The 25,613-nt window shown below is 33.2% G+C and overlaps 1 protein-coding gene across 50 annotated transcripts in view; it reads left to right on the forward strand.

Moving 5' to 3' along the window:
* RIMS2 (regulating synaptic membrane exocytosis 2) overlaps nucleotides 1-25,613 on the forward strand; it is a 629,392-nt gene that overhangs the window by 418,386 nt on the left and 185,393 nt on the right. For 18 of the 50 annotated variants that reach the window (XM_081502232.1, XM_081502217.1, XM_081502238.1 and 15 more), the window contains 2 exons: nucleotides 13,718-13,897; nucleotides 14,804-14,913. In XM_081502232.1, the coding sequence (XP_081358358.1) occupies nucleotides 13,718-13,897; nucleotides 14,804-14,913 (290 nt within the window). Of the gene's footprint in view, nucleotides 1-882; nucleotides 949-13,717; nucleotides 13,898-14,803; nucleotides 14,914-15,739; nucleotides 15,773-18,244; nucleotides 18,314-25,613 lie in introns of all 50 variants that reach the window. The other 32 variants (XM_081502218.1, XM_081502214.1, XM_081502234.1 and 29 more) reach the window with 7 other exon arrangements.

Genomic DNA, 25,613 nt, shown 5'->3' on the forward strand with positions numbered 1-25,613 from the left:
AGAGATCAAGGTGGGTTTCCACTTTTTACTGAAACATAATGATAATCGGCCAAAATTAAGTGTTTTGACATGAAAGATTAAAAAAAAATTTTTTTAATTATATTAGTGCTATGGAAATAAAATCAGCTACAGAGGGGTAAAAATGAAAATGTACCACTTTAATGGCTTATGGTAAGTCATGAGGCATGAAGTGCAGCAGAATCAATAGCGTGTAATAAACAGTGATTGGAAAATGGAATGGCATCCAATACATTTAAAAAATAAAATTAATATTCAAATAAAGTAATGTTAATTTCAAATAATATTCAAAATAAGGTAATATTAAAATAAAGCAATATTTAAACAAAGTATTCAATTTGTTCCCTACTAAATGAAATTTTGTAAACTCTTTTTAGTTACTTTTCATTAGTAATGATTGTAAAAGAAATAATTGCCTTATGAAATCCCCTAAGTGTGATAAGTATTAGAAATTATCTCTTTTAATATTTTCTTCTCAAGCTTTCTGGTTATTTTATTATTTTTCTTTTCCTACCTTTCCTCCCCAAAAATGAGGAAGCATCTGTATTATATACATTTTATAGATGGTGCTGAAGATGTTTGTAATAATTGATAAGATTTTATTTTTAAATATTGTTTGTTTAAATCTCAATTTGTTACATTTTGTTGTGTTTTGTTTTAGAATATTTAGACTATTTTAACCTTTAGCACTGCCGTATTACAATGGACATTGGGAAGAAGGAGCAAACTTTCCAGTAACAATTTTCCTTTGCTTTCCTTGCTATCTGCTTATCTTTTTTGAATCTCACTTTTAAAAATTAAACTATACCGTCTTCATTTCTTTCCTGAGTCTCATTTATATTCTTGTTTCTGCCATGCTTGCAGTCATTTTCTTACTCTACCTCGCTCCAGATACAGTCAGAGCATTGAACATCATCACAGGGATGGCAGGTATTTTTTTCTTACAATTGAGTCTGTTCATAGAATTGCATGTGCTTGTCTATTGATATTAACTCACTTCTATTTTTTTTATTTATACATTTGTGGTTATTGATGAAATATAGAAATATTATCCTTGTAAAAAAGGTAGAAAATAAAGCATATATAAACAATTTAATTGTATTAGAATGTCAAAAATATAACTTCCCCCTAATGGGCTGGGATCATCTCTGTAATGATTCTAAAAATGTAATTCACCAGAAATTACTTTTGAATCATTACATGGAAAAGTACAATAACAATATTTTTAAAAATTAATACAGTTGACAGCTCATCTTCCTCTGGAGAGTTCATATTCAGATATTCAGACAGCACTAGTTGTGGTACATATCGTAAAAACCCACTTCTACCTCCCTCCAAATCAGCCTTTGAAAAGTGCTTAGATTGAATGGAGGTTTATGAGGCTGAACTCAGGTTTATGGTTACTTTATCAAGGGTGGCTGTGATCTACTCATTGGTTACAATAGGTGAATCTGGATCCCTGGAAAACACTGAGTTTGTGGGAAAATCCTTGTTCATTTCTACTCTACCACTATTCTCCTTGTATTGAAGAGAAATATAAATTATCTGACATTTAACAGAAAGGAGGGTTACCTCTCTAGTTATTCCTAAAAGGAAATCTAGCAGGGAAAGTTCTCTAAAGCTTGCAGTTTCTCAAGGCTAAACTTAGCTGTAGGGATTTGAGCCAGTTCAGTGACAACATTTTGAGGCCCTGTAGGCAGAGAAAAGAACAACAATGATAATGTGGTTGTGGGTTCAGCTATACAAATAGGGAATTAATGTGCTGTACTCACTCTGACTATAGTTTCAGAGTGATTTGGGTCTTTGTGACCACTGTTATCCTATTAGTTTAGTTAATTGAGAGTTGATAATGAAAGAGCTTAGAAAAAATAATTGAAACTAGTGGATAAATGCCTAAGATTGAATTCATTTAGACAAATATGGAAGGAAACATAAGAGATAGTATCAACAATAAATTCCTAATAATTCAAGTTTTGTGATGTCTTTCTGTACGTGTATCTGAAATTTAGTGCCTTCAGTTTACTATACGCTAGTGGTTATTGCTATGTTTTATTTTCTTTTACATTTCTCGGTCTCTTTTTCTATTATTTTGCTTCAATAGTAGATAATTTTCATTTTTTTATTGTTAGTGTTTGTCATCTTTATTATTGCTGTATATTACTTTCAGACTGTTTTTTGGTTGCAATGATTATACATTTATCTTACAAAAATGTGAAAAATTATATACCTATCCTTATAATTGGGTAAGACCTTTTTTAAGGTGGGTGGCATAAATCAGATATTATTGACTATGCTGGTATCTTTCCACTTAAATATAAATTAAAATCATGCATCACATTAGTTTTTATGCCCTATATTTTTCTTAGTTATCAGTAAGTAGATTGCTTCATACTATTTATTCTTTCAGTGAACCAACATAGATAGAGCCAGTCCTTGAACAACTCCAGGTTGATTATCAATTTCAGATTCTTACTCAGTTTCTCAACCTCAGCCTAGCTGGCCTATTTTGAAAGAGAGATTTCTGAATTGTCTTTTGTACCATAATTTAGTTTGTGATCAGGACACACAATACCACTAGTGTTTATATTAAAGGAAAACACAGTTAGGAAAATCAGTTTTAGAAAAAAATTATCAAATAACTTACTGTAAGATTTTCTGTCACTTAAATTATTCAAATTTGTGAGTCTAGTATATACCTACTCTGGAAAAATTGGATAGATATTGTAAGAATGCAGTTCTTTAGTTGCTTTCAATAATATTATCTTTTATTATTATTAGTTTGATTCATAGAAAAGTATGTGTGCATGTTTCAAAGCATAGTAGTAAAATAAACATTTAGGAATCCCCTACCCATACCAAGGACCAGAATATATAGTTAATATTCTTGCATCTACCTCTAGGCTCCTTGCCTATTGCATTCATATTGTATTCCACAGAAATAGTAAATACTGTATTGAATTTTCAGCTTAACATTTCCTTCATTTGTTTGTTTTTTTAAGTGACTTTGATCATTTATTTCACTCTGCTAACTTTCTGAGTTACTTAGTCCCTCTGACTCCCACTTCAGTCCACTATGAGACTCTGGGAATTATTGAAGATACAAAAACTCACATAGTCAGCTATCCGTTCTCCTTTATTTATTATCATAATGTTTAATGCATCTTGTTTAACCCCTGTACCTTTGTACATATTGCAGCTGAACACAGCCATACATTTCCCTTACATGTTGATATCATCTGCTGACTTCTTGGATATGCTATTTTATTCACTGAAGATTTTAGCACGTGGCTTTAGTTTTCCTCTTTATCATAATTCCTGCCATGTACCTGAGTGATATTGTGTGTGTGTGTGCTCAGTCATGTCCAACTCTTCTTGACCCCGTGGACTGTAGTCCGCCAGGCTCCTCTGTCCTTGGGATTCTCCAGGAAAGAATACTGGAGTAGGTTGCCATTTCCTTCTCCAGTCGATGTTAGCATTCACCTGAATTATCTATTTAGCACCCACTCACTTCCTTGACTATCTCAAATTGGGGGTAGTGAGCTTTACTCTCAGTTCTGCTTTAGTCACTCACTCCCATGGCCATGCTCTGAATATTATCATCACTTGAAACTGTTCTACCTTTGAAATTTAAAAAAAAAATAATTTTTTATATAATTTTTAAAGATTACTTTCCATTTATAGTTATTACAAAACACTTCATTCTTGGACAATAGCTACACGTCCGTTCTTTCTTATTCTTTCATTGAGTTACTTTTAACTCAGTGATTCTTTTATCCACTCTCTTGACCCCTTTATTCTTCCCAATTTACCTTCACTTTACTTACATATCTGGAGGTTGAATCCATTCTCAGTTCAGTTCCCTTGCTTCATTGTTCTTCTTTTACATTTTTGATGAAGTCCAAGTCTGGAGCAATTTCTTTGTCTTGCCTAATGGTTTTTGATCTAAATTATCCAAGCTCTCTCTAATTGCATACTGGAGAAAAAAATGACTGAATATTCAAAGGAAAAGTGACCTCTTTATTGTGAAAAGAATAAAAAGAAACTGGTACCAACTTTCTAAGCATTCAGTTTCCCAGTCTATATTTCAAGGTGGCATTTATTGTCATGGTCTGAGAATTCCCCTTCTGTGAATAAATATGTGTTAATAGTTCCAAGTGGACCATAGTTTGGTTGTATAAAATGTGGAATATTCTGAATGAAATAAGTGTATAATAGTTAACTCAACACTCAATATGTGAAGAATCAGAACTATTGGCCTCTCTACTTCACATTTGTAAAATGAAATATTATGTATGCTGTCTCTTTGGAACAGATGAATAGAAGCTTAATGTTTGCTAAACCTCTTTTATATTACTTCAGGAAACAAATATTTAACTAATATTAGGGATCAAGACTTTTTTCCTCTGGACAAATTACACTGACCAGGGCAAAATTATCTTTGATCATTGCACATTTTAAAACACATTTAAAATTTAAACAAACATATTTGGAATAGATATCATGTTACCTTTTATTGATATCCCTCTAAGGAATGTGATCAAATCCAAGTAATTCACACTTCCTGAGCTACCCCCTCATCTTTTTGCCTTAATTTCTTTACATTGTTACCAACCTTCTCCTTCCCTCTTAGAAGCATTGTCTAAGAGGAAAGTGATCTTCTATTTGTGTTTCTGACTATACCTATTCTTAATTTCTCTGAAATTTCCCTCTGTTAATTATGTCTTGTTTCTCTTACATTTCAGTATTTCTTACTTTACTAATTTTGTTTTTCCTCAAATAGTTGTCAAAGAGACCTGTTGATATCTTCTTAGTAGCTATCTGCCACACCTTTAAGCTCCCTGGAGAATGGTCGATTTCTTTCTCTTACTTAGGTCGTTTCTTGACTATGTATTTTTACATATGCTTTCCCTGCTTCTTCAGCAGCTACTAAGCTTTAACCCTCTACAGTTTGACATCTGTTTCCAGCAATTTGTTTTAAATGATTTTCTCCATGGTTATTATTTGCTGTATATTTTTATACTTTTTATCTTTGTTATGTCCTTGTACCTGCCATTATTAATCTTTTTAGCCTCTCTAATTCAGTAACTCGCCTGATTCTCATTCTACCCCTTGACTGCTCTGCTGTTTCCTTCTCTTTATTCCTACTTCTCATATTCTCAACTTCTTGACCATATGTTATCCTATATTCTGTCATCTTTATGACTTTGTCCAAAACTTCTAATACTTAGTATAGTGTCTGGCACATGATATGCTTGCAATAAATACCTTTAAAAGAATTAGTGAATCAATCAACAGTGAAATATTAACATAATACAGTGACTTCTCAAACTATCAGATTTCTTTATCTGACATATATATAGAAGAGTATTGTTGCAACACTTCACAAATTTAGGTTCAAACCTAAAGTTAGGCTTCTTCTTCTCAAGAATTCTATTTCTGTTAATAGATCATCAGGCTCTTTCTTTAGTTTATTCATTTCTTTCACTTAATTCATATGGTGATTTGCCAAACATTATATGTAGGAAAAACCCCATCCTTGCTCTCAGAGAAGTTAACAGGCTTTAGAACCAAGAAAGTGAAATTCAAATTCCATCTCAAAAAATATCACATTGTGTGACTTTGATCAAGTTTCGTGAGCTTTAGTTTGCTTATTTCGAAAATGTGAGAGATTGGCCCACTGTCAAGAAACAAAGCAATCAATAGAATCAAACTCAGAGATGCACAGATGTTGGGACTATCAGGCAGGGAATTTAAAATAAGAGTTTCTGAGACTCCTTCTAGACCTAAAATTATGTTTGTATAATTCCATATATTGTACATTGTGATTTATTTTTCTCATCCAAGCCTTCTTCTCTGTTTCCAACTTTTTTCTACAAGTCAGCCTCTTCCTACTCTAATTTATTCCATATGTTACTCCTGAGGACATCTTCTTAATTCATTACTTAAACATTACCTTTGTTCAGAACTTTTTGTTCACTCATTGAAAATTAAACCATATCTTAACCTCTTAACTAGACATTTAAGATCTCTATAAACTAAATTCAAACTAATTTTCCAACATTTTGCCACATTCTAATTTCTATAATTTCTGACATTTGCATTTGATTAGTTTTTCCCTTCCAACCAGATTTATTGACCATAAGAAAATGCTATATACAAAGTGATCTAGACTTGTTGCTTCAAAGCAAAATCTTTTTTGTGCTAATATTTTGATAGGTCATACAGTGTTGAAAGGTGCTTACTCTAAAACTAATAGAAAAATGTTCAATGCATATTAAATGAAAGGCCTAACTACTGAACTTTAGAAACTCTTTAAGATAATTAACAAAGGTAGACCATAGTCCTATGACAGGCTGCTGGAGAACTGATTGGTACAAAACATCAGGAGGGCGTTTTATGCAGCACCACTGGATAATAATACTCCCATGTCTGATTCTAGACACACCACAGGAATACCAGTAGGGTCAGAGGTTAGCTTAGCTGCTTGCTGGGCTGGAACAGATATCACACCGGGCTGCTTATCTGACCAGGTCTCACAGCACCCAGGTTAAGTCTTTGTCAATCTGTGAGCAGGACTCCATCAATGGATGGCTTCTTCACTGTTCCCTCCAAGTGCTACTCCAAAGTCACCTCCAACTGCCCACTGTCTACCAGGCCCAGGACCCCACAGCATATGACATCCTTCTTCATCACAGGCCTACCATTTGACTTCTTATAGTCTTCATCTATCTGCTGATATTTCTCTAGCTTTTCATGCAAGAGATATTCTCCATCTTTTCTAAGGTAGTCTTTAACATACCAGTCATACAATATTTTAGATTCCCTGCCTGATAGTCCCAACATCTGTGCCTTTCTGAGTTTGATTCTGTTGATTGATTTGTTGCTTGACAGTAGGCCTTGTTTTTCTTGCTCATTGGTGTCTCCAGTAATTTTTTTTTTTTTTTTTTTTTTTTTTACTGTTAGACATCATATCATCATTCGTGACTGAGGAAGAGGATTATGCTTGAAAATGTGCACACCTCTTGTTCTGTGTGTGTGTCTGTGTATTTGGGAGGGGATGGATCCATCCTCTAATCACTACCTCTGTGTGATTTGAACTAACATTATGAAGTAGCAGTGAAGGGCAGCAAGCAGCAGTATATATGAGGAGCTTCCACTATCCATGTAAAACTAGCAAAACAAAAGGAATGCAAGTGAATTGGTCAAAGCTGACCAATGAATCTGTTGAACTTGGCACTCAGATATTCTAGAGTAAGGACTATGCCTTATCACAGTTACTCATATCAAACAATATCAATTCATAATTTGGTTCTTCAGAGATACAACTTCAGTTCAGTTGCTCAGTCATGTCCAACTCTTTGCGACCCCCATGGAATGCAGCACGCCAGGCCTCCCTGTCCATCACCAATTCCCAGAGCCGACAAACTCATGTCCATTGAGTCGGTGGTGCCATCCAACCATCTCATCCTCTGTTGTCCCCTTCTCCTCCTGCCTTCAATCTTTCCCTACATCAGAGTCTTTTCACATGTGTCAGTTCTTCGCATCAGGTGGCCAAAGTATTGGAGTTTCAGCTTCAGCATCAGTCCTTCCAATGAATATTCAGGACTGATTTCCTTTAGGATGGACTGGTTGGATATCCTTGCAGTCCAAGGGAGTCTTCTCCAACACCACAGTTCAAAAGCATCAATTCTTCAGCGCTCAGCTTTCTTTATAGATCAACTCTCAAGACCCAGTTTCCTCCTCGGTCAGTCTCTCCCATCAGGAAGCTTCCATAAGCCTCTTATCCTTCTCCATCAGAGGGCAAACAGACTGAAAACCACAATCATAGAAAACTAACCAATCTGATCACATGGACCATAGACTTGTCTAACTCAGTGAAGCTATGAGCCGTGCTGTGTAGGGCCACCAAAGATGGACAGGCAATGGTGGAGAGTTCTGACAAAACGTGGTCCACTGCAAAAGGGAATGGCAAACCACTTCAGTATTCTTGCCTTGAGAATCCCATGAACAGTATGAAAAGTGAAAAAGATAGGACACTGAAAGATGAACTCCCCAGGTCGGTAGGTGCCCAATATGCTACCAGAGATCAATGGAGAAGTAACTCCAGAAAGAATGAAGAGACGGAACCAAAGCAAAAACAACACCCAGTTGTGGATGTGACCGGTGATGGAAATGAAGTCCGATGCTGTAAAGAGCAATATTGCTTAGCAAACTGAAATGTTAGGTCCATGAATCAAGGCAAATTGGAAGTGGTCAAACAGGAGATGGCAAGAGTGAACATCAACATTTTAGGAATCAGTGAACTAAAATGGACTGGAATGGATGAATTTAACTCAGATGACCATTATACATCTTTAAGAAGTTTGTTATTTTATGGAATCTTTGAGGACCTGGGAAAGGAAAATATAGGGCCAATACCTTGAGAGAATAGCTTGAATTTCTTACAGTTGACAAAACATTTTTATATTCACCATCCACTGAAAATAAAATTATTTAGTAAAATAAGAATATTGTAGATAGAAGGTGATAATCTCTCAAGATTTTAAAAATACATATTTTAAAGATGTATTAATTTGCTGTATGTTTCATTGTTCCTGAGTAAATAACTTCCTTATTTGTGGTTTTGTTTCTGTTATTTTTTAAAGTAAAAATTAAGTAACAGTGAGAATAACTATTAATACTTATTTAAATATTCAAAATGTCCTCAAACATTTATATTTTACATGTTTTTTTGTGTGCATGTTTACTAATACAATATATCTTTATTATTCAGTATTGTATTTGTCCCTAATTTTCTTCAGAAAATTGTGATAATCTTTTCTTCTTGCTAGTTACAATAATGACTGTTTTTATGATAATACTTCTGTAGATAAAGGAACATTTTATTTTGATGATAAAAATAAGTTTATGAGTTACAGTAACATGTTTCTGTACATTAAAAGTGTCTTGTTTTTTCCCCATCAATATATGTATTATTACCATTTTCACGTTAGATTGTTATTAAGTTGGCTGACTCTAGATATTACTGTTATTTTTGATAACCTCATCTACTTTTAACTAACATACAAAATTTAATGTTTAATTGAACAGAAATGTTCTGGTATAAAAAATCTATCATGTCCAAGGAAAATGAATCTATCTTCCACCAAAATAATAAAATATTCCTATTTGTACACATGGTACAAATATTCAGAAATGTTCATTTATTACCATGGTATTTTGTGTCTTCCAATTCTCTTAACTCTGGGAGCAATGCTAAAATATATAAACTGGCGTTTTAAAAGGTTAAACTTATACCTTGCACAATATGATGAACAAGAAAATTATAGAGTTTATATAATTGCTTTAAATTACTTGATATATTAAACAGCAGGTAACATATTAATTACCCTGTATCTCATTTAAAACCTCTATAATGTCCTTGTTTCTTCCTCTAATTATGTAGTTAATGCTTAGAAAATCTCTACACATTGAATGTATTTTATCAAAAGTACAATGCTGCTGCTGTTAACCAGCTTGCTATATTACATAATACAGATTTTTGGAAGTCAATTCTTGCTCCCAATCTGAGATTACACTTTTTGTCCTTCAGCAATATCTCCAAGTTTTTTTTATTTTATTTTAGATATTTGACTTTATAAAGAAATTATTTCCTTATGAAGGAGAAAAATAATTCCTAAATAGCTTTACTTTGTGCAAGTCTATGAGAAAGAAACCCTATTACATTTACTTACCACATCTTTACAATATAAATATAGAATAAATGTGCCTGATTTAACATAGATTCTAAGGCCTGAGTTATGTCCTAGGACAATTTTCATTGATATCTGAACAATACTTTGAAGCGTTGTGCAGTTTGGTTTTCATTGTTTTAGTAATCTTGGTTTTTTTAATCGTATTTAGAGAGATAATCTACATCGAGTTTATGTTGATCTGAAGTTGCATTGTTGCAATGGTTCAATATAAATGAAAGAAAATGCTCTCTGGCCTATGCTTCTCTGCGACACTGCATAACTCCATGTACTTTGAGACTGGGAGAAATAAGTGACAAATATGGTGAAATAAGTAGACAGCTGTGCCAAATACTTGAAAATTTAAAAAGTCTTTCAAGAGCAACTATACATGAGTGGAAAAATGATTGAAAATGGACAACTTTTGCTAGATAATTATAAAATTATTTTCCCCTTAGAAATCAAAATCTGCACATACTGTTAAATGATTTTAAAGCTGGGTTGATACAGTACTGAGTCTTCTTACAATACCGTCAGTCAACATGAATTAGCTCTATTTGTGGAGGATCCTATGCAAATGCTTGCAGTTTAGAATAGCAGCCACTAAATAAGCAGAACTGTATCCATATCTATCCAGGTAAATGGCACATAGAAACTCTAAACTATTTTAAGTATAGATACCAGAAAATGTAAACTAAAAATAGAATTATGACAGATATTAAATCACTTTTATAAGATAATCAAATTATTAACCTAAGAAAAATTTAAATTTACAGGTGAGAGTTTCCTGGTGTTCAGGCAATCTTGTAAAATCTATGTCCACCCTTTTTCAAATAATATTTTGAAATGCGGAAAGTAAAATAAATAAGTAGGGTTACAAAGGAAACTATTTATATTGAAATACAGACCCCAAATTCAGAAACCCAGGTAGACACTAAAATACTTTATGCCTTGCAAATGGTCATTACTGTTTTACATTAATTATTTATAAGTTCTTACCATAAATTGAAAACTCCCCAACAATTTAAGTGAAAGTTGTCAAGTTTTTTATCTCAATCCCTTAGAAAACCTACCATGAAATTGGGTATTATGTATGAGACTTAGGCATTGCCACTTTCAATTTTCTGAGCCATAATCCTAGTTCTCACCTAGTAAGGCCTATTCTTAGCCATTTGTGGGAACAGAAGCCTATCTTGACCTTCTACTGTGTTATCAAATTTTAAAATATGATAACTTTCCCCTTCTCTTAATTGTGGTGAAACATTTCAATACATTTCAACCTTCTACCATGGTTCTTTTCATGTTTCACTTATTAAACATTTTCATTTTTGTGGAAATCATAATCATAATTCATACTTTTGATGAATATGGTGAGAAAAATATAAGTAAAACTTAAAATATTGACTATAGCTTCAAACAACATTTTTACTAATGAGATTTTTTTTTAAAGGCATATTTCCTAAAGAGTGACTTGTTTATTAATACTTTAAAAATAATAGTATTCTTTTAAGGACATGGAATGTAGCAACACATTTGAAATAATTCTCTGGATTTCACTCACAATTATATATTTCAATTATTAAAATATAGTGTCAAAGAAGTGAAATTGTATATTCTAATATTTCACTTTCCACTTGGACAAATTACTTAATGGAGTCAGAATAAATCAGGTTTTGCATAAACAAGTGAACTGTTAGCTTAATTTTCTGTTGGGATAGTCATAGATATTCCAAAAAGTTGTGTTACTAGTAATACATGTTATTTAATGAAATAAATTATTGTTATTTTAAGATAATAGGAAATATGAAAATAATGTAAAGATTGGTATCTTCAAAAATAGGTTTAAGGAATCTAAGATATATATTTAGGCTTCCAAGGTGGCACTAGTGATAAAGAACCCTCCTGCCACTGCAGAAGACATAAGAACCATGAGTTTGATCCCTGGGTCAGGAAGATCCCCTGGAAGAGGGTATGGCAACCCACTCCAGTATTCTTGTCTAGAGAATCCCACACACAGAGAAGCCTGGAGGGCTGAAATCCAAAGGTTGCAAACAGTCTGACAAGACTGAAGTGGATTAGCACGCATGCAGTATATAAATATATTGTGTTGAAGATATACAAAGATATGTACACTAATAACATTTAACAGACATTGAGCATTTTTATTTCTAAGGAGAAGTGTTCTCTCTAAAATAGTTTTTCAGGAAGAAAAAATAGAATTACGATTTCTTACCCGTCAAGTTGCTGTTTCATTTCTCTCTTTGATAAGTAATTGAATATTGTGTATCTATTTACGCAGCTTTTTTGACATATTTGGATACACTTATAAAAATACTAAACTGACCTTAAGAAATCAATTATATTATAGTACATGAACTTAAAAACAGTTTAAAAATCTTTTGCCTTCATGTTACCATATAATATAAAGTGTAAGATAATCACAAAATATGTTGTAGGGTAGTAAATCTACTATTCAGTTCCTAAAGTCATCTAAGTCTACATATCTAAGTGAAAGTTTCTGAGTCGTGTCCGACTCTTTGTGACCCTGTGGACTGAATTCTCCAGGCCAGAATACTGGAGTGGGTAGCCTTTCCCTTCTCCAGGAGATCTTCCCAACCCAAGGATTGAAACCAGGTCTCCTGCATTACAGGTGGATTCTTTACCACCTGAGCCACAAGGGAAGCCCAAGAATACTGGAGTGAGTAACCTATCCCTTCTCCAGCAGATCTTCCCGACCCAGGAATCGAACTGGGGTCTCCTGCATTGCAGGCAGATTCTTTACCAACTGAGCTGTTAGGGAAGCCTAATCTAATATCTACTGGTCCAAAATTGTATGCCACGTAATGAATTACATTTGGAAAATTGTGTGCTTTCTTTTATTTTCTTTAAGCACTTGCAGTTTTCATTATCAAAAATAAGATTGAGAGAATTTGTAGGTAAAGTGAAAGTTCTTAGTACATTAGTCTTGAGGGATACTAAAGCTTTCTTTAGTGTTTATAATATATAAGCATTTCCATTACTGTGGTTACAACTATGTGGGGAGGTAATAGTTTCTTTGAAGTATACTTTGGAGTTCTAGAATCAAAACTAGTGTTTTGGGGGCTGTTCTGCAGATAGTAGGGTGATCTTAGAAAACATTTACTAATTACATGTTAGCTGTAAAACCATTATGCTAGACTCCAGGGATACAAAAATTAGTGCTGATAGCTTACTTAAGTATACTTCTTTAAAGAAGGATTAAATTTTGATGTTGTATTTATTTGTGATCAGAGAAATCACATTGTTTCTGACTGTTATTATTTCAGTCAGTTAATACTCATTCTGAATTGTGTTGGTTGGCATTGCTAAAGTGTGATGAGATAAACAATATAGAACGGTTGATTAACCAGTTTTCTGTAGAATGATTTTTCTTGTGGACCATGTTTAAATATGGCTACAGACTGCAAAGTTGCGCTGTTTTCTCATAAATTTGGATTTAGTCATTTGAATGTTCAAGTGTATCAGTATACTACAATTGTGCTGAAAGCCTTTTTTTATTTTAGATGGTATACTGTTTATTAGTATAAACAGCCTTAGCAGCTTGAGAATTAGTGCCTTTATGGTTTTCTTTACTCTTTTACAAATGTTGGAAAGTCATTGAATTCTTTTCAAATAGAATACTTCACATATTTCACATGTTCCATTTAGGGAATTCATTTTGGAAAACAGATAATTTTGTTTTGATTATAACGGAGCAACTCCTATTATCTTCACTGGGAATTGCTATTAAAGGCAGATGTTGGTTCCTTAGAAATTCTTGTGGAGTTTAGTGAGAATTCATGCAGCATATGTTGGGGAAGAGAACTTTTTTTTTTTCATACTCAATAATCTGAAACAATTACCTTTTTCAAAATCAGTTTGATGCATCATAACAAAATAGCAGAAAGGCACTAAAGGTCAACTGAGCTGCTTTTTGACTAACGTTTCAGGGATTGTGAAGCAGCAGATAGACAGCCCTATCACAGATCCAGATCAACAGAACAGCGGCCTCTGCTAGAGCGGACCACCGCCCGCTCCAGATCCACTGAGCGTCCTGACACAAACCTCATGAGGTCGATGCCTTCATTAATGACTGGAAGATCTGCCCCTCCTTCACCTGCCTTATCGAGGTGAAAGATAAATCAATCAGACTAACTTCCCCTTTGCCCCACCAGCACACCATTTTATTTTCCCAGCAGCTAAATGGTCTCTTCTGTCATCCTTGGCTGATCACTAATAACAATCGACACTAACCTTTTCAGTGTAAGCACACTATTTATATTCCGTGGATATAATAGTGTGTGGCTACCATTGTAATTTGTTTATTAACTGTCCTGACCACATTTGTTTTGTGATTTCTCATTTATCAGGAGTCCTGGGTAATTCCCCACATAACGCACCTCATGGCTATCATGTTCTTCTCCTACAGAATGAGAAATTGTTTGTGTCCATTAGACATCACTTTTGGATAATCATCCTAATGACAATAATTAAAACTAGATTTTTAGTTTCTTTCTATCACTACTAATATGTATTAACCAATATCTTCTTTAGCTGAATTTTGAATTTTTCAGGGTTTTATTTGTAGTTTCATGAGATAATTTCTAATAAAGGGATATCTAATATAAGCCTGAGTAAAAATCTCTTAGGATCAAGGGAGGGAGGTTAGTGTTAAAGAGTTTGAAATCTGGTAGAAAGAAATGTGAAGCATTATCTTTTATTTTTTTGAGCTTCAGACTTCTCTCCTTGCTTTCATACGGATAGAATTTCAGTTTACATTAATAATTCCATGGATTTTACTGTAAGATTTTGTGTGCATGTATCTGTGTATGTATGCATATTACATGACAGTATAAACATCTTTTGCTATTTAGATAATCATTCAAATATCCATATTTTGTCCTACTTTTCCTAACCTTTTAATCAGCAGCTAAACATCCTTTAAAATTGCACCATACAGCTATCATATGAACCAAATATATTAAAAGTATTTAACTCATTCTACTGAAAATGAGTATTAATGATGTATCTTGTAGGTCTCATCCTCGTACTGGGTCTGTCCAAACAAGCCCATCAAGTACTCCAGTGGCAGGACGAAGGGGCCGACAACTCCCACAGCTTCCACCAAAGGGAACATTGGAGAGAAGTAAGTTTTATTTCTAATTGTGTCATATAGGATATACACATGGAAGCTAAGGTGAATCAAGATTTTTTTTTTTTACTACCTTTGTATTAGCTATCTTCTTCTGTTAATTGAATACCTTAGCTGCACTTTTAGTAGTTATATTTGCAAGTACATTTAAAAATATTATATATTTTGCATTTAAAATCTATAATATTTGGAGGCAAAATAACCTATCATTATTGCTCTTGCACATTTTTCAAAATTTAATAAATGCATTTTAAGAAGTAAATTCAATGCTCTTTAATAAGCAGTTGAATGATATTTCTTTGCTACAACTAAGTTTATGTAATTGTTGATAGTTACATAAAATTTATTAGTAACTAGCCAAATCAATTTTCACACACTGCAAAGGACTGGTTAGCTGATGCACAACAGTGGTGATCCTTCTCAAAACTGGAGTGCCAGAAAAAGGTAATCATGAATATACAAAGAAAGATGCATGTTGTACTGATATTTTTAATACTTTCAAATTTTTGCATAAAAAAACTCTATTTGCTTATACACAGATGAACATACTCCCCAAAAGTCTATAAAGTCTTGGATAAAGGACCTCTTAAAGCATGGCTGATAGAATATAATGATTTTTAATGTCATTTTTTAAAATGGTCCCTTTATTTGGTAATGGGATGTGCATTGTCAAAACCAATAAACCAACAAACATATTTAAGTCACCATTTAACTTTTCTTTAATAGATGATACATTCTGTGGCTTTGGAAATTTCTGTTGTTTTTAACCCCTGTGCTTTGGTTCCCTTTTTTTGTTTTGTTTTCATTTTGTTTTTCCTAGACAATGGAGTCAAGGAGATAGAACCTTATGAAGGTCTGTACATAAAGGAGGGTTTGTTTTGTGCTGATAGCCTTTTTGGGGGGCTATGTGAGCAAAAATAAACCCAACTGCAATTGATGTGCCTTCACTTATTTTGTTTTATGATTCTGATAAAGTGTTCAATTTTTGTTTTACTTCGAAAATATACAAAGGAGTTAAATTTCTTTGATTCAGTCAAGTAAGAACACAAAGAATTTAGCTTCTTTTCAATCACAAGGTAAAATCTGCTGTTTTAAAAAATTTGCTTTGACATAAAATTTTATATTTTGTGGAAGATTTTAACCGAAGATGTCAATTGCAGTCTGTGTTTATGTCATTGAGGATATACACCTAGTCTAGTTATATTTATCATCATATATTTTATTTTGTGTTTATGATGATTTTTTTAATTATTCAATTTGGCTTTCTAGAAAAGGAAGTTTTTTTAATTAGATAGTGATCGTGCTTCATATTTCCTGCATTATTTTTTATGTTATAGCAAGACTGTTTATAGTATAATAAAGTTAAAAATGTACAGTTTTGTTATCAATGCTACATTATGACTCAAGGGAAAAAGTATTGAGTCTTATTATATGAAATGTCAATCATTTACCAGGACAATAAAAAGTCCTCTGCTGATTATAGAATTCTGCAGATGATGTAACTTTGAAAAACTGTTAGCTATTTTATTTACTGATGAATCTCCAGCACATAGAATAATGCCTGGCACATTATAGGCTCTCAATAAATATTTGTTGAATGAATGCATGTAATATTTATTTACAAATTGAAAAGCTACTTCAAATAGTATAGAAAGTACCATTAAAATAATCTTGTCATTCTATATATGTTTATAGTAAAATTCATATTTCTGTAACCTATTTGTAACACATTTTTAAGTGTATTGCATTTGGGCAGCAATGCTTTTATTGTCTTACATAATTCAAAACAAGTTGTATTCTTGTTAGTTGCAGTTGAATGATTTATCAACTCCTATTTTGTGGTCCTTTTTATTTGCTGTGTACTATGAACTATAATTTTAAACAACTCAGCACTATTGTGATGGTTATACAGCCTGATAAAAAGATTTTAGCAGCATTACTATTGTTCTCTATTGTTTACATAAAAACAGGAGTATGTAGTTTTAAAAGTACTTTCCATAGGGAAGTTCTATGATACATATGGAATTTTTTGTCTCCTCTCCCCACAAATTTTAAAGATAGAGTTTTGGCATCATCTGTTGGCATTTGAAGTCAGAAACATAGTTTATGCCATAATTTTTTCTAAATTCAATTTTGATATCTTCAATAGCAATATTCTATTGAGATATGAGTGCTCTATTCTTTGTAATAATAAATATACCAGAAAACTAACATTAGAGCTGATACTTGACATTTTTAATAAGCTTGTCGACAAACATTCCATTTACTGTCTGGTTTTTGCCCTATAAAATGTATTAAAACTGCAGTTTTCCTTTAATGCCCCTAATTGTGACTTTTCCATTTTTATAAATGAAAGAGAGTAAAAAAGCTTCTCTTATTCTTTCCAGTATAAATTAAAACAGTTTGGAGGGGGTTTGGTTTTTTGTTTTGCTTAAGAGTGTGGATGATTGTAGCAGTGTTTTCATAAATATTAATATGAAGACTCCAGCAAATACATGATTGTATCATTTAGCTTAGCTTTAATGGCTACATACACACACACACACACACACACGTATATTCTACTTTTCTAACCGAAGTTAAAGGTATAATGCAAAATTGACTATTGATTAATGGTCTAAATTAAATTACGTTTGGATTATCTCTTTAAAAGTTGTCAGACATTATAATTCAGTGACTATTTTAGAATCAAAGTAATGGCATGTTTATTTTCTGATTCTGTTCAATAGCTGAAAAGTGAGAATGTCCTAGTTTAATTCCTTTTGACTTGGAATATATTTGTCTATTAATTAAATTAATTAAAAGCCTTATATGTGTTGGTCTTCACAGTGGCACAATATTAGTCAAAATCTGAGAGTCAGAGAAAACGGAAACAATATAAAGAAAGTACAATGTACTAAATACCTGTAAGACATTATTATTTTTAATTTCCCCCAACTTTGATGTACTGCAATTTATAAAAATAAGAATGAGTTTATAATGTTATTTTTTTGTTTCTCTAGAAGAAATGTTATATTATTTTTCTAAGAATATCTCATTTACAGACAAAGTATTTTGCCTTTCTTACAGTTGTTGTATATTACAGATGTTTATGGGCCACAATTTCTTTTACAAATCTAGTTATCATAAAAGGAGACAGTATGATAACTTATTCACAGTATACTTACTTGTTTCCCTAATATGTCAGACACTTGTTAAAAATAATCTATTCAATTCCTTATAATCATTGTATCATGAATAATTTGAAATTTTTTGTTTTATTTTATTGAGGAGTAACAAATGTACATGTCTGGTCTTATCCTTTTCTTTACTTGTGCATATACAGAAGTTAATGAAGAAACTAGACATGTGGAAGAGCAGGGGGGAGAAAAGCAGGGTGAAGAGGTCAAAGCAGGTCTGTCTGTGTGTTTAAAATAAATAATCGAACGTTTTAGAAGTATGACTTTTCTATTTCATGTAAGACTTTAGGCTCCAGATTTATAATCTGGAATAGAGAACAGATTGTTCAGTACTAATTTTAAAATAATTACTTAATTTTTTTTTTATGGAGAGATATTACATGAGCTATCTAGGTATTATCAGAATATTTAATTTGCCTGTTTGAACATTCTCCTTGTTGTTTAAATCAAAGTGAAATTATAGACAATGCATCTGACCAAGATTTATACTTATCCTTTAGCCCAGCTTTGTATTCAGTTCATGCAGTACCTACTGAAACACTGTATTTTGCCACGTGTTTCATTGAGTGCAGGTGCATTGAAGTCCTAGATTCTTCTTTCAACAAGTTTGATTTTTTAGAGGTAAATTACAAGTAAATATAGGGAAGAATATAAATTCCAAAATTTTAGTTGTTGAAACTTTTAGAAACCATCATAATTTATCCATAAAATTTTCTGTACAAGATCAGGGTCTCCCCTGGTGATCCAGTCGTTAAGAATCTGCCTTGCAATGTAGGAGATGTGGGTTTGATCCCTGCTTGGGGAACTAAGATCCCACATGCCATGGGGCAACTAAGCCAAATGAAAACAAAAACAAAAACAGTTAACTGTAGGTTCCTCTTCATCCCAGCTCAGTATTGCTCTAATATTTATTGACAATCCTAATTTCTCTTCAAAGAGCCCTCCTTCTAAATGGAATGAAGACACTTCATTTTGGTATTTTTAAGCCCCAGTTGTGTTTACATATCATAATTTTTGCTTTCTTTATCAAAATGTTTATGAAAGGGTTTAACTCATCAGTATATTGTGTTCATGAGTAGTAGTGTGGACTTTATGTGCCTTTTGTTCTCTCCTTTATCTTGTGTGAAAGCAGTGCCGCTCTGCATATTGTGCATAAGATATGTTTTCATGGATGCATTCTTGAAGTAGTGATTGTAGTCTAAGACAGAAAACCTCTAAAGCTGCAACTGCTAATTTTTAGTAATGATTTTTAATGTTATAAAGATGAGAAAAATTATCAGTGTACATCTGGTCATGAAAACAAAGGCAAGTTTAGATTCATAGATTTAGAAAAGTATAACTATGTCTGTTCTGAACATATCAGATACTAACTACTAGAATGTAACACATCTTCCATTTTCTGAAGTGCTTTAGGAATAACTTTTTTAGGAAATACTGTAAGAATGAGTTTCATTTTAATTTAGCTGTATAGTTAATGCTTCCTTGCTTGCCCATTCCTTGATTTCTGAAACTAGTCCATACAAATACTGAAAGTCTTTCAATATTGTTCCAGAATTGGCTTTTGCAGTAAAGTCATTGTTTAGGATATCATTAGTTTGGGGACGTCAGCAGTAGTTCATTTCACTTTTGTTTATTTTCAACTTAATTATAAAGTTGAATTCATTGAGCCAGTTTGTCACCTATGCTTGATTCTCAAAATCAACTTAATTAGTAAATTATATTCATTCTTAAATTAGAATAAAACCATAACTGTAATCTTCCTAACTTATTGTAAAATGACTAGTTGTTCTTCCTTTTATTTTTATTTTTATTATAGGCTAGGAAGGGTATACTTTACTCTTTAGTTCGATGTTGTGAGGTGTCATGTATAGTGCATGGGTTTGTTTCTCTAGTGTGTGATATCATCTTTTGTGGTATGCTTGATTTAATTTGAGTTGTTAATAACCTTAATTATTCACTGTTGTCTGTTTTCAATGTTATAAAGACAACGAGGGAGAAACACCAAATCTACCTAATAATGGGAAAAAAGGCAAGTCTAATATGAAGTTAATAGTGCACTAATATATGTTAAATACCCTGTATTGACATTTGTGACATGCATGAATGTGCTTTAATTAAATAAGTATAAATACAACTATAGTCCCAGTTTAAGTTATCCAACACTTTCTGCTCTTTTAAAAATTCATTTCTGAATATAAAATTTGTTTTTGGAGTACCTACCTTATTATTGGATCCTAATACAATCCTATCCTATTGAATTTATGACATTAAAAAGTTTTGCTTTATTGGTCTTAGTCAGGAATGAGATTCTGAGGAAAATAGTGATGGTTGTATTATTATGCATTTAGAAAAACACAGCATACATAGTTTTCAATCCAGAAATACTTTTTAAATTGAACCATTTAAAACTATTTTAAAGTAAAAATGAACTTAATTATGAGTTCAACACTATTAAACAAACATTTATAATATTTGTAGATTTTTCACAGTTCTAAAACTAATGTTTGTAGCTTTACAATCTTACATGTAAGGGTTATTGGTTATTGGGACCTCAGTCACTCACATTCATTATTATTTTTATCATTTATATAAAAGTCCTCTTGAATGCAAAACATCACTATTGTTATGTAGACCAGTCCTACTCATGATATAGTTGGACCTAGAAAAGAGTTATTGATAAAAATTTGAAAAATGAAAACTCTGTATATTTTATTTAAGACTAACTCTCATTTTTACTTAATCTTTTCATGTTCTACCTATAATTACGGTCTAGCTGTCTAATATTTCTTATTGGCATTTCTTTCAGGAGAGACAAATTTAGTGTTTATTTTGAATCTCATATTAAAGTTCATGAGTAAAGTTAAGGTAGGAGGTTTTTTTTTTAATTAGCTAAAACATGTTTGTGGATCAGAGAAAATTCTACAAATTAAAGAAATGTTACTTTGTTCTTTCTTTTACTTATATAAAAAGAAAACAGTGAATTTTAACTAATGAAGTACTTTCAGGGGGCATTTTTGTTTGTTTCCTGACCTCTAATTGACTGTGAATATTGTTTGGTTTTTATATTAATTTTTATTTTATTTTGGAGTATAGTTGATTCCAGCTATAGTGAATTCCAGCTGTAACTGTGTGTTAGAAATGCTCAAGCATTGAGTTCCTCATTGATGGACTTTCACCATCCTCTCTTCTGACTTAGTATGGAAAGGGAAGAAATAATGAAGCTGACTTTATTCTATCTCTTGGTGTGAAGGGCCCACATATCATTTTGGAATAGACATAGTGTACGTTGCCCTTCAATTATTGAGGTATATGGTCAGCCAGAGCTTCTCCATTAACCCTATATTAACATCAAATTCTTTGGTTCATGAAATTGATTTCAGTGTTCTCAAATAATTATTTACCTAAAGAAAATCCTTTTTAATACATAGCTCTTCATACCTCCAATGAGTTAAAATGAGACAGCTTATTCCATAACATCATACTACAAAACTCAAAGAACAAAATAATTGGCAAGTTTCTAGTTTTTTCATTATTCATTCTTCCTACAAAGAATTTTATTCATTCTTTCTTCAAATAATAAAACTATTATATTCCAGTCTCCTTTTGGGAGTGCTGGAGATATACTAGTGTACAGATAAAACAAGGCACCTGCCTCATTGTCCTTATATTTATTAGGGGGAGCAAATGATAAATAAAATAATGTATCATATAATTTCAGATACTGGCATTTACAAAGAAAAAATAAATCAGGATAATGGAATAGGTAGTGTTTAAGAGAGTAGGGTAAATGATTCCTGATAATTTTTTCTGAGAATATCCCCACGTATGTAATATTTGAGAAGAGACTTGAATTACCATGTGAAGGTCTAGGAAAGAAAAGTGTACGTGGCAGAGGGAACAGCAAACATGAAGGCTCTGAAATGGGAGCAAGTTTGACTTGTTCAAGGAACAGTAAGGAGGTCAGTTGAGTACTAGAGAGTGAGAAGGGTGGAGAATGATAGTAGGTTTGGTCAGAAAGGCTGGGGAGGTGACCCATATATGACCTATTGATCAGTGTTAGGATTTTGCTTTTCACCGAATGAAAAAGAAAGATTTTTATTAAAGTGACACAAAACCGTTTCTTTTTTTAAAACATCAGTTTGATTGTTAGGTTGAAAATAACCTGAAAGAATCAAGATTGGAAACAAGGAGAGCTACTAGGAGGCATTCCTAATAACCCAGGAAAGAGGTAATGGTAGCTAACTTAGACCAGAGTGATAGGAGTCGTTGCATTCTGGATAGATATGCAAAGATAGAACCAACAGAATTACCTAATAGGGCAAGACAGATGCAGTGATAACAGCCAAGTGTTGAACCTGAGTAATTGGAAGGATATGGAGTTTCTATAATTGGTAGAGGGAAAAACTTGAGAAAGGTAGATTTGGTGGGAATATCAGGTGCTCAGTTTTAGATATAAGATAGAGATGTTGTTAGACATGTACGATACGATGTCAAATAAGCAGTTGAAATATGTTCTGGATTTTAGTTTAGAGATTTGGACTACAGTTAAAGATTTAGGAGTTATCCTTATAAAGAGAGGCTTAAAACCACGAGGCCCATTGAGATCACTGAGAGAACAAGTGTAGATAGCTAAAAGAAGTCTGAGGACTATGAACTGAACTATTCTCATTTAGAAGTTGAAAGGATGAAGAAGCAAGAAACTGAGAAGGAGCAGGAGCAGAGGTAGTGGGGAAGCCATGGATTATGGTGTCCTAAGTACAAAGAAGTATTTGAAGCAAGGAGAATTATCAAGAAGGTAAAATCACTAGATTTACCAAATAGGAGACCATTGTGTTAACCTTTTTTTAGAGAAGTTTTGGTGGAGTTGTAAGGAATAAACAGCCAATTGTTGCTGTTTACTTGCTAAGTCATGTCTGACCGTTTTTCAATCCCATGGTCTATAACCCACCAGGCTCCTCTGTCCATGGGATTCTCCAGGCAAGAATACTGGAGTAGGTTGCCGTGCCCTCCTCCAGGGGATCTTCCCAACCCAGGGATCAAACCCACCTCTCTTACATCTCCTGCAATGGCAGGCGGGTACTTTACTAATAGTACCACCTGGGAAGCTCCCCTCATTGGCAGGTGGCTTCTTTACCTATGAGCCAAAAGGCCAATTAGGGTGGATTAAAAGAAAGAAATGGAGGTGGTTTGCCTGGGAAATCCCATGGACAGAAGAGCCTGGTGGGCTACCGTCTATGGGGTTGCAAGAATCAGACCCAACTTTGCAACTAAACCACCACCACATAGACACCTTTGGTTATAAAGGGAAGAAAGGAAATAAAAATCTGGACTAAGGGGAAAGGTCAGGAGAACAAGCAAGAATGCATGAAAGATATGTGGGAAACTTTGTACTCATTCTTTGACTTGTAAATCTAGATCAGCCAATTTGTTCTCTAGAACCATCTGCCTATAGTTTGCCAAGATATGTATCAGTGTTCTGTAGCTTTGTTCCTAGATCTAGAATCAAGACTTAGATTTGGAAGGAGCCTTATAAATCTTCTCATAAAACAGCTTTGCTCCACTGATAAAAGAGCAGAATCTAGAGAATTAGCTTTCTTCAGTCCATGTAGGAGCAGATCTCTAGTCTTGACTTCCTGTGTTATACATGTACATACCTTGCCTTTTCAGATGAATGGCATTTTCTTTGCATGTGTTTCAACCATTTGTGTTTGTGTGTGTTTTAGATATTAGTTAACAGTTAAGTTCAACTCAGCCAATAGCTGCTATTTCCAATTTGCTGTACTAGGTAATCATTGAGGATGCAATGACCAATAAGATATATTTCCTGCTTTGGGGAGCTCCCAATTAAAAAAAATAGTAATACAGTAATAATTTAATTATAAGAACAAATAAGACATAGTTGGTAAATTTATAACATATTACTTACATAGAGCCTCTTAAGATTGTGATACATAGAGAGGAAGTAAGTTTTGAAGTGTTCTGGGCATGTTTTCAGGCTAAAATATTTCTCCCACTGCTTGTGATAGTACTACATATTCTGATATTCTTTAATGGCTTAATTATTTTAATAATATAAAACAGAATTTCTAGAACACTGAAATGTAAATTTTCCTGAGGGGACTGATCTGAGTTATTACTACATAAAAATTTCAAAGGAAAAAAGTTAGAGCCTGTGATTGGAGAAAGTCGGGTATGGGGACAGAGCTGCTGGAAAATGTGGATATATATTTGGTACATTGGGAGGGTGATAATGATAAGCTCTGCCTTGAACTAGCCCCTTGTGAATGGGCTTCCCTCACAGCTCAGTTGGTAAAGAATCCACCTGCAATGCAGGAGACTCCGGTTTGATTCCTGGGTCGGGAAGATCCCCTGGAGAAGGGATAGGCTACCCACTCCAGTATTCTTGGGCTTCCCTGGTGGCTCAGCTGGTAAAGAATCTGCCTGCAGTGCAGGAGACCTAGGTTTAATCCCTGGGTTGAGAAGATCCCCTGGAGAAGGGAAACACTACCCACTCCAGTATTCTGGCCTAGAGAATTCCATGGACTATACATATGTATAGTCCATGGGGTTGCAAAGAGTCGGACATGACTGAGTGACTTTCACTTTCACTTTCTACTCTAAATAACATTCCTTGCTATGTAAATATGCTATAAATTAACTTTCTCAAATAATTTAGTTTATTTAAATTGCTTACAGTAATACTTGTCACATTGTAAGTACTTTTATTTCTTGCTATAATTTTGTGTTTTCAGCAAGAATCTGACAATTTGGATTTAAGGTGAAACTAAACCTGATATGATCATCACTCTGAACCAATTATTTCATATTTATTACTTAGTAGTTTTGAGGAAAATAAGTAGTAACCCTGATGCTGTTCTTGGTCACATAATTTGCATAAGCAACAGTACAAGGAGGAAAGAAACCACCTGAATTGCAGTATGAATTGTTGCATATTGTGCAACATTTGTACATGTTTCAATCCACATGTAAAGCTCAACATGCAAATATCTAGAATACTTTTCTCTAAGTTAAAATTGCTTAAACCGTTTGGACTTTTCAGGTTTCATAATGTTTAGAAATCTCCACCGGAAGTCAATACATCAGGTTTTAAACTCATTTCTACTCTTAAGCGTATGACCTCTGGCAAGGCTTTTGTTGTAATTTCTCTGAACCTCAGTTTCCTCTTCTGTAAAATAAACTAACCTGTAAGGATCTTTAACAGAAACTAAGTGTTTTGGAGATGTGGCTAAAAAATTGTTGGTCTCAAATGGTTTTTACCTAATTTATTGTTTAGGATGTTATTAGTGTTTGTGAATTGTGTCTGTTTTGGGATACTTAATGGCCATAACCTACTATTGTCTGTTAGTGAGTCATTCACTGTGGATTTATAAACTAAACTCTACCATACTGCCTTCACAAGTCAGGTTCCTAAAGATACACAATGAGACATAAGGAAAAATATTTTGTTCCTTTGAGTCTCAATGTATAGTTGCCTACATTATTTCATATATAGAG

This window comes from Giraffa tippelskirchi, chromosome 6 (assembly GCF_054371585.1).
Source record: "Giraffa tippelskirchi isolate mGirTip1 chromosome 6, T2T-mGirTip1v1.2.pri, whole genome shotgun sequence".
Taxonomy (NCBI): domain Eukaryota; kingdom Metazoa; phylum Chordata; class Mammalia; order Artiodactyla; family Giraffidae; genus Giraffa; species Giraffa tippelskirchi.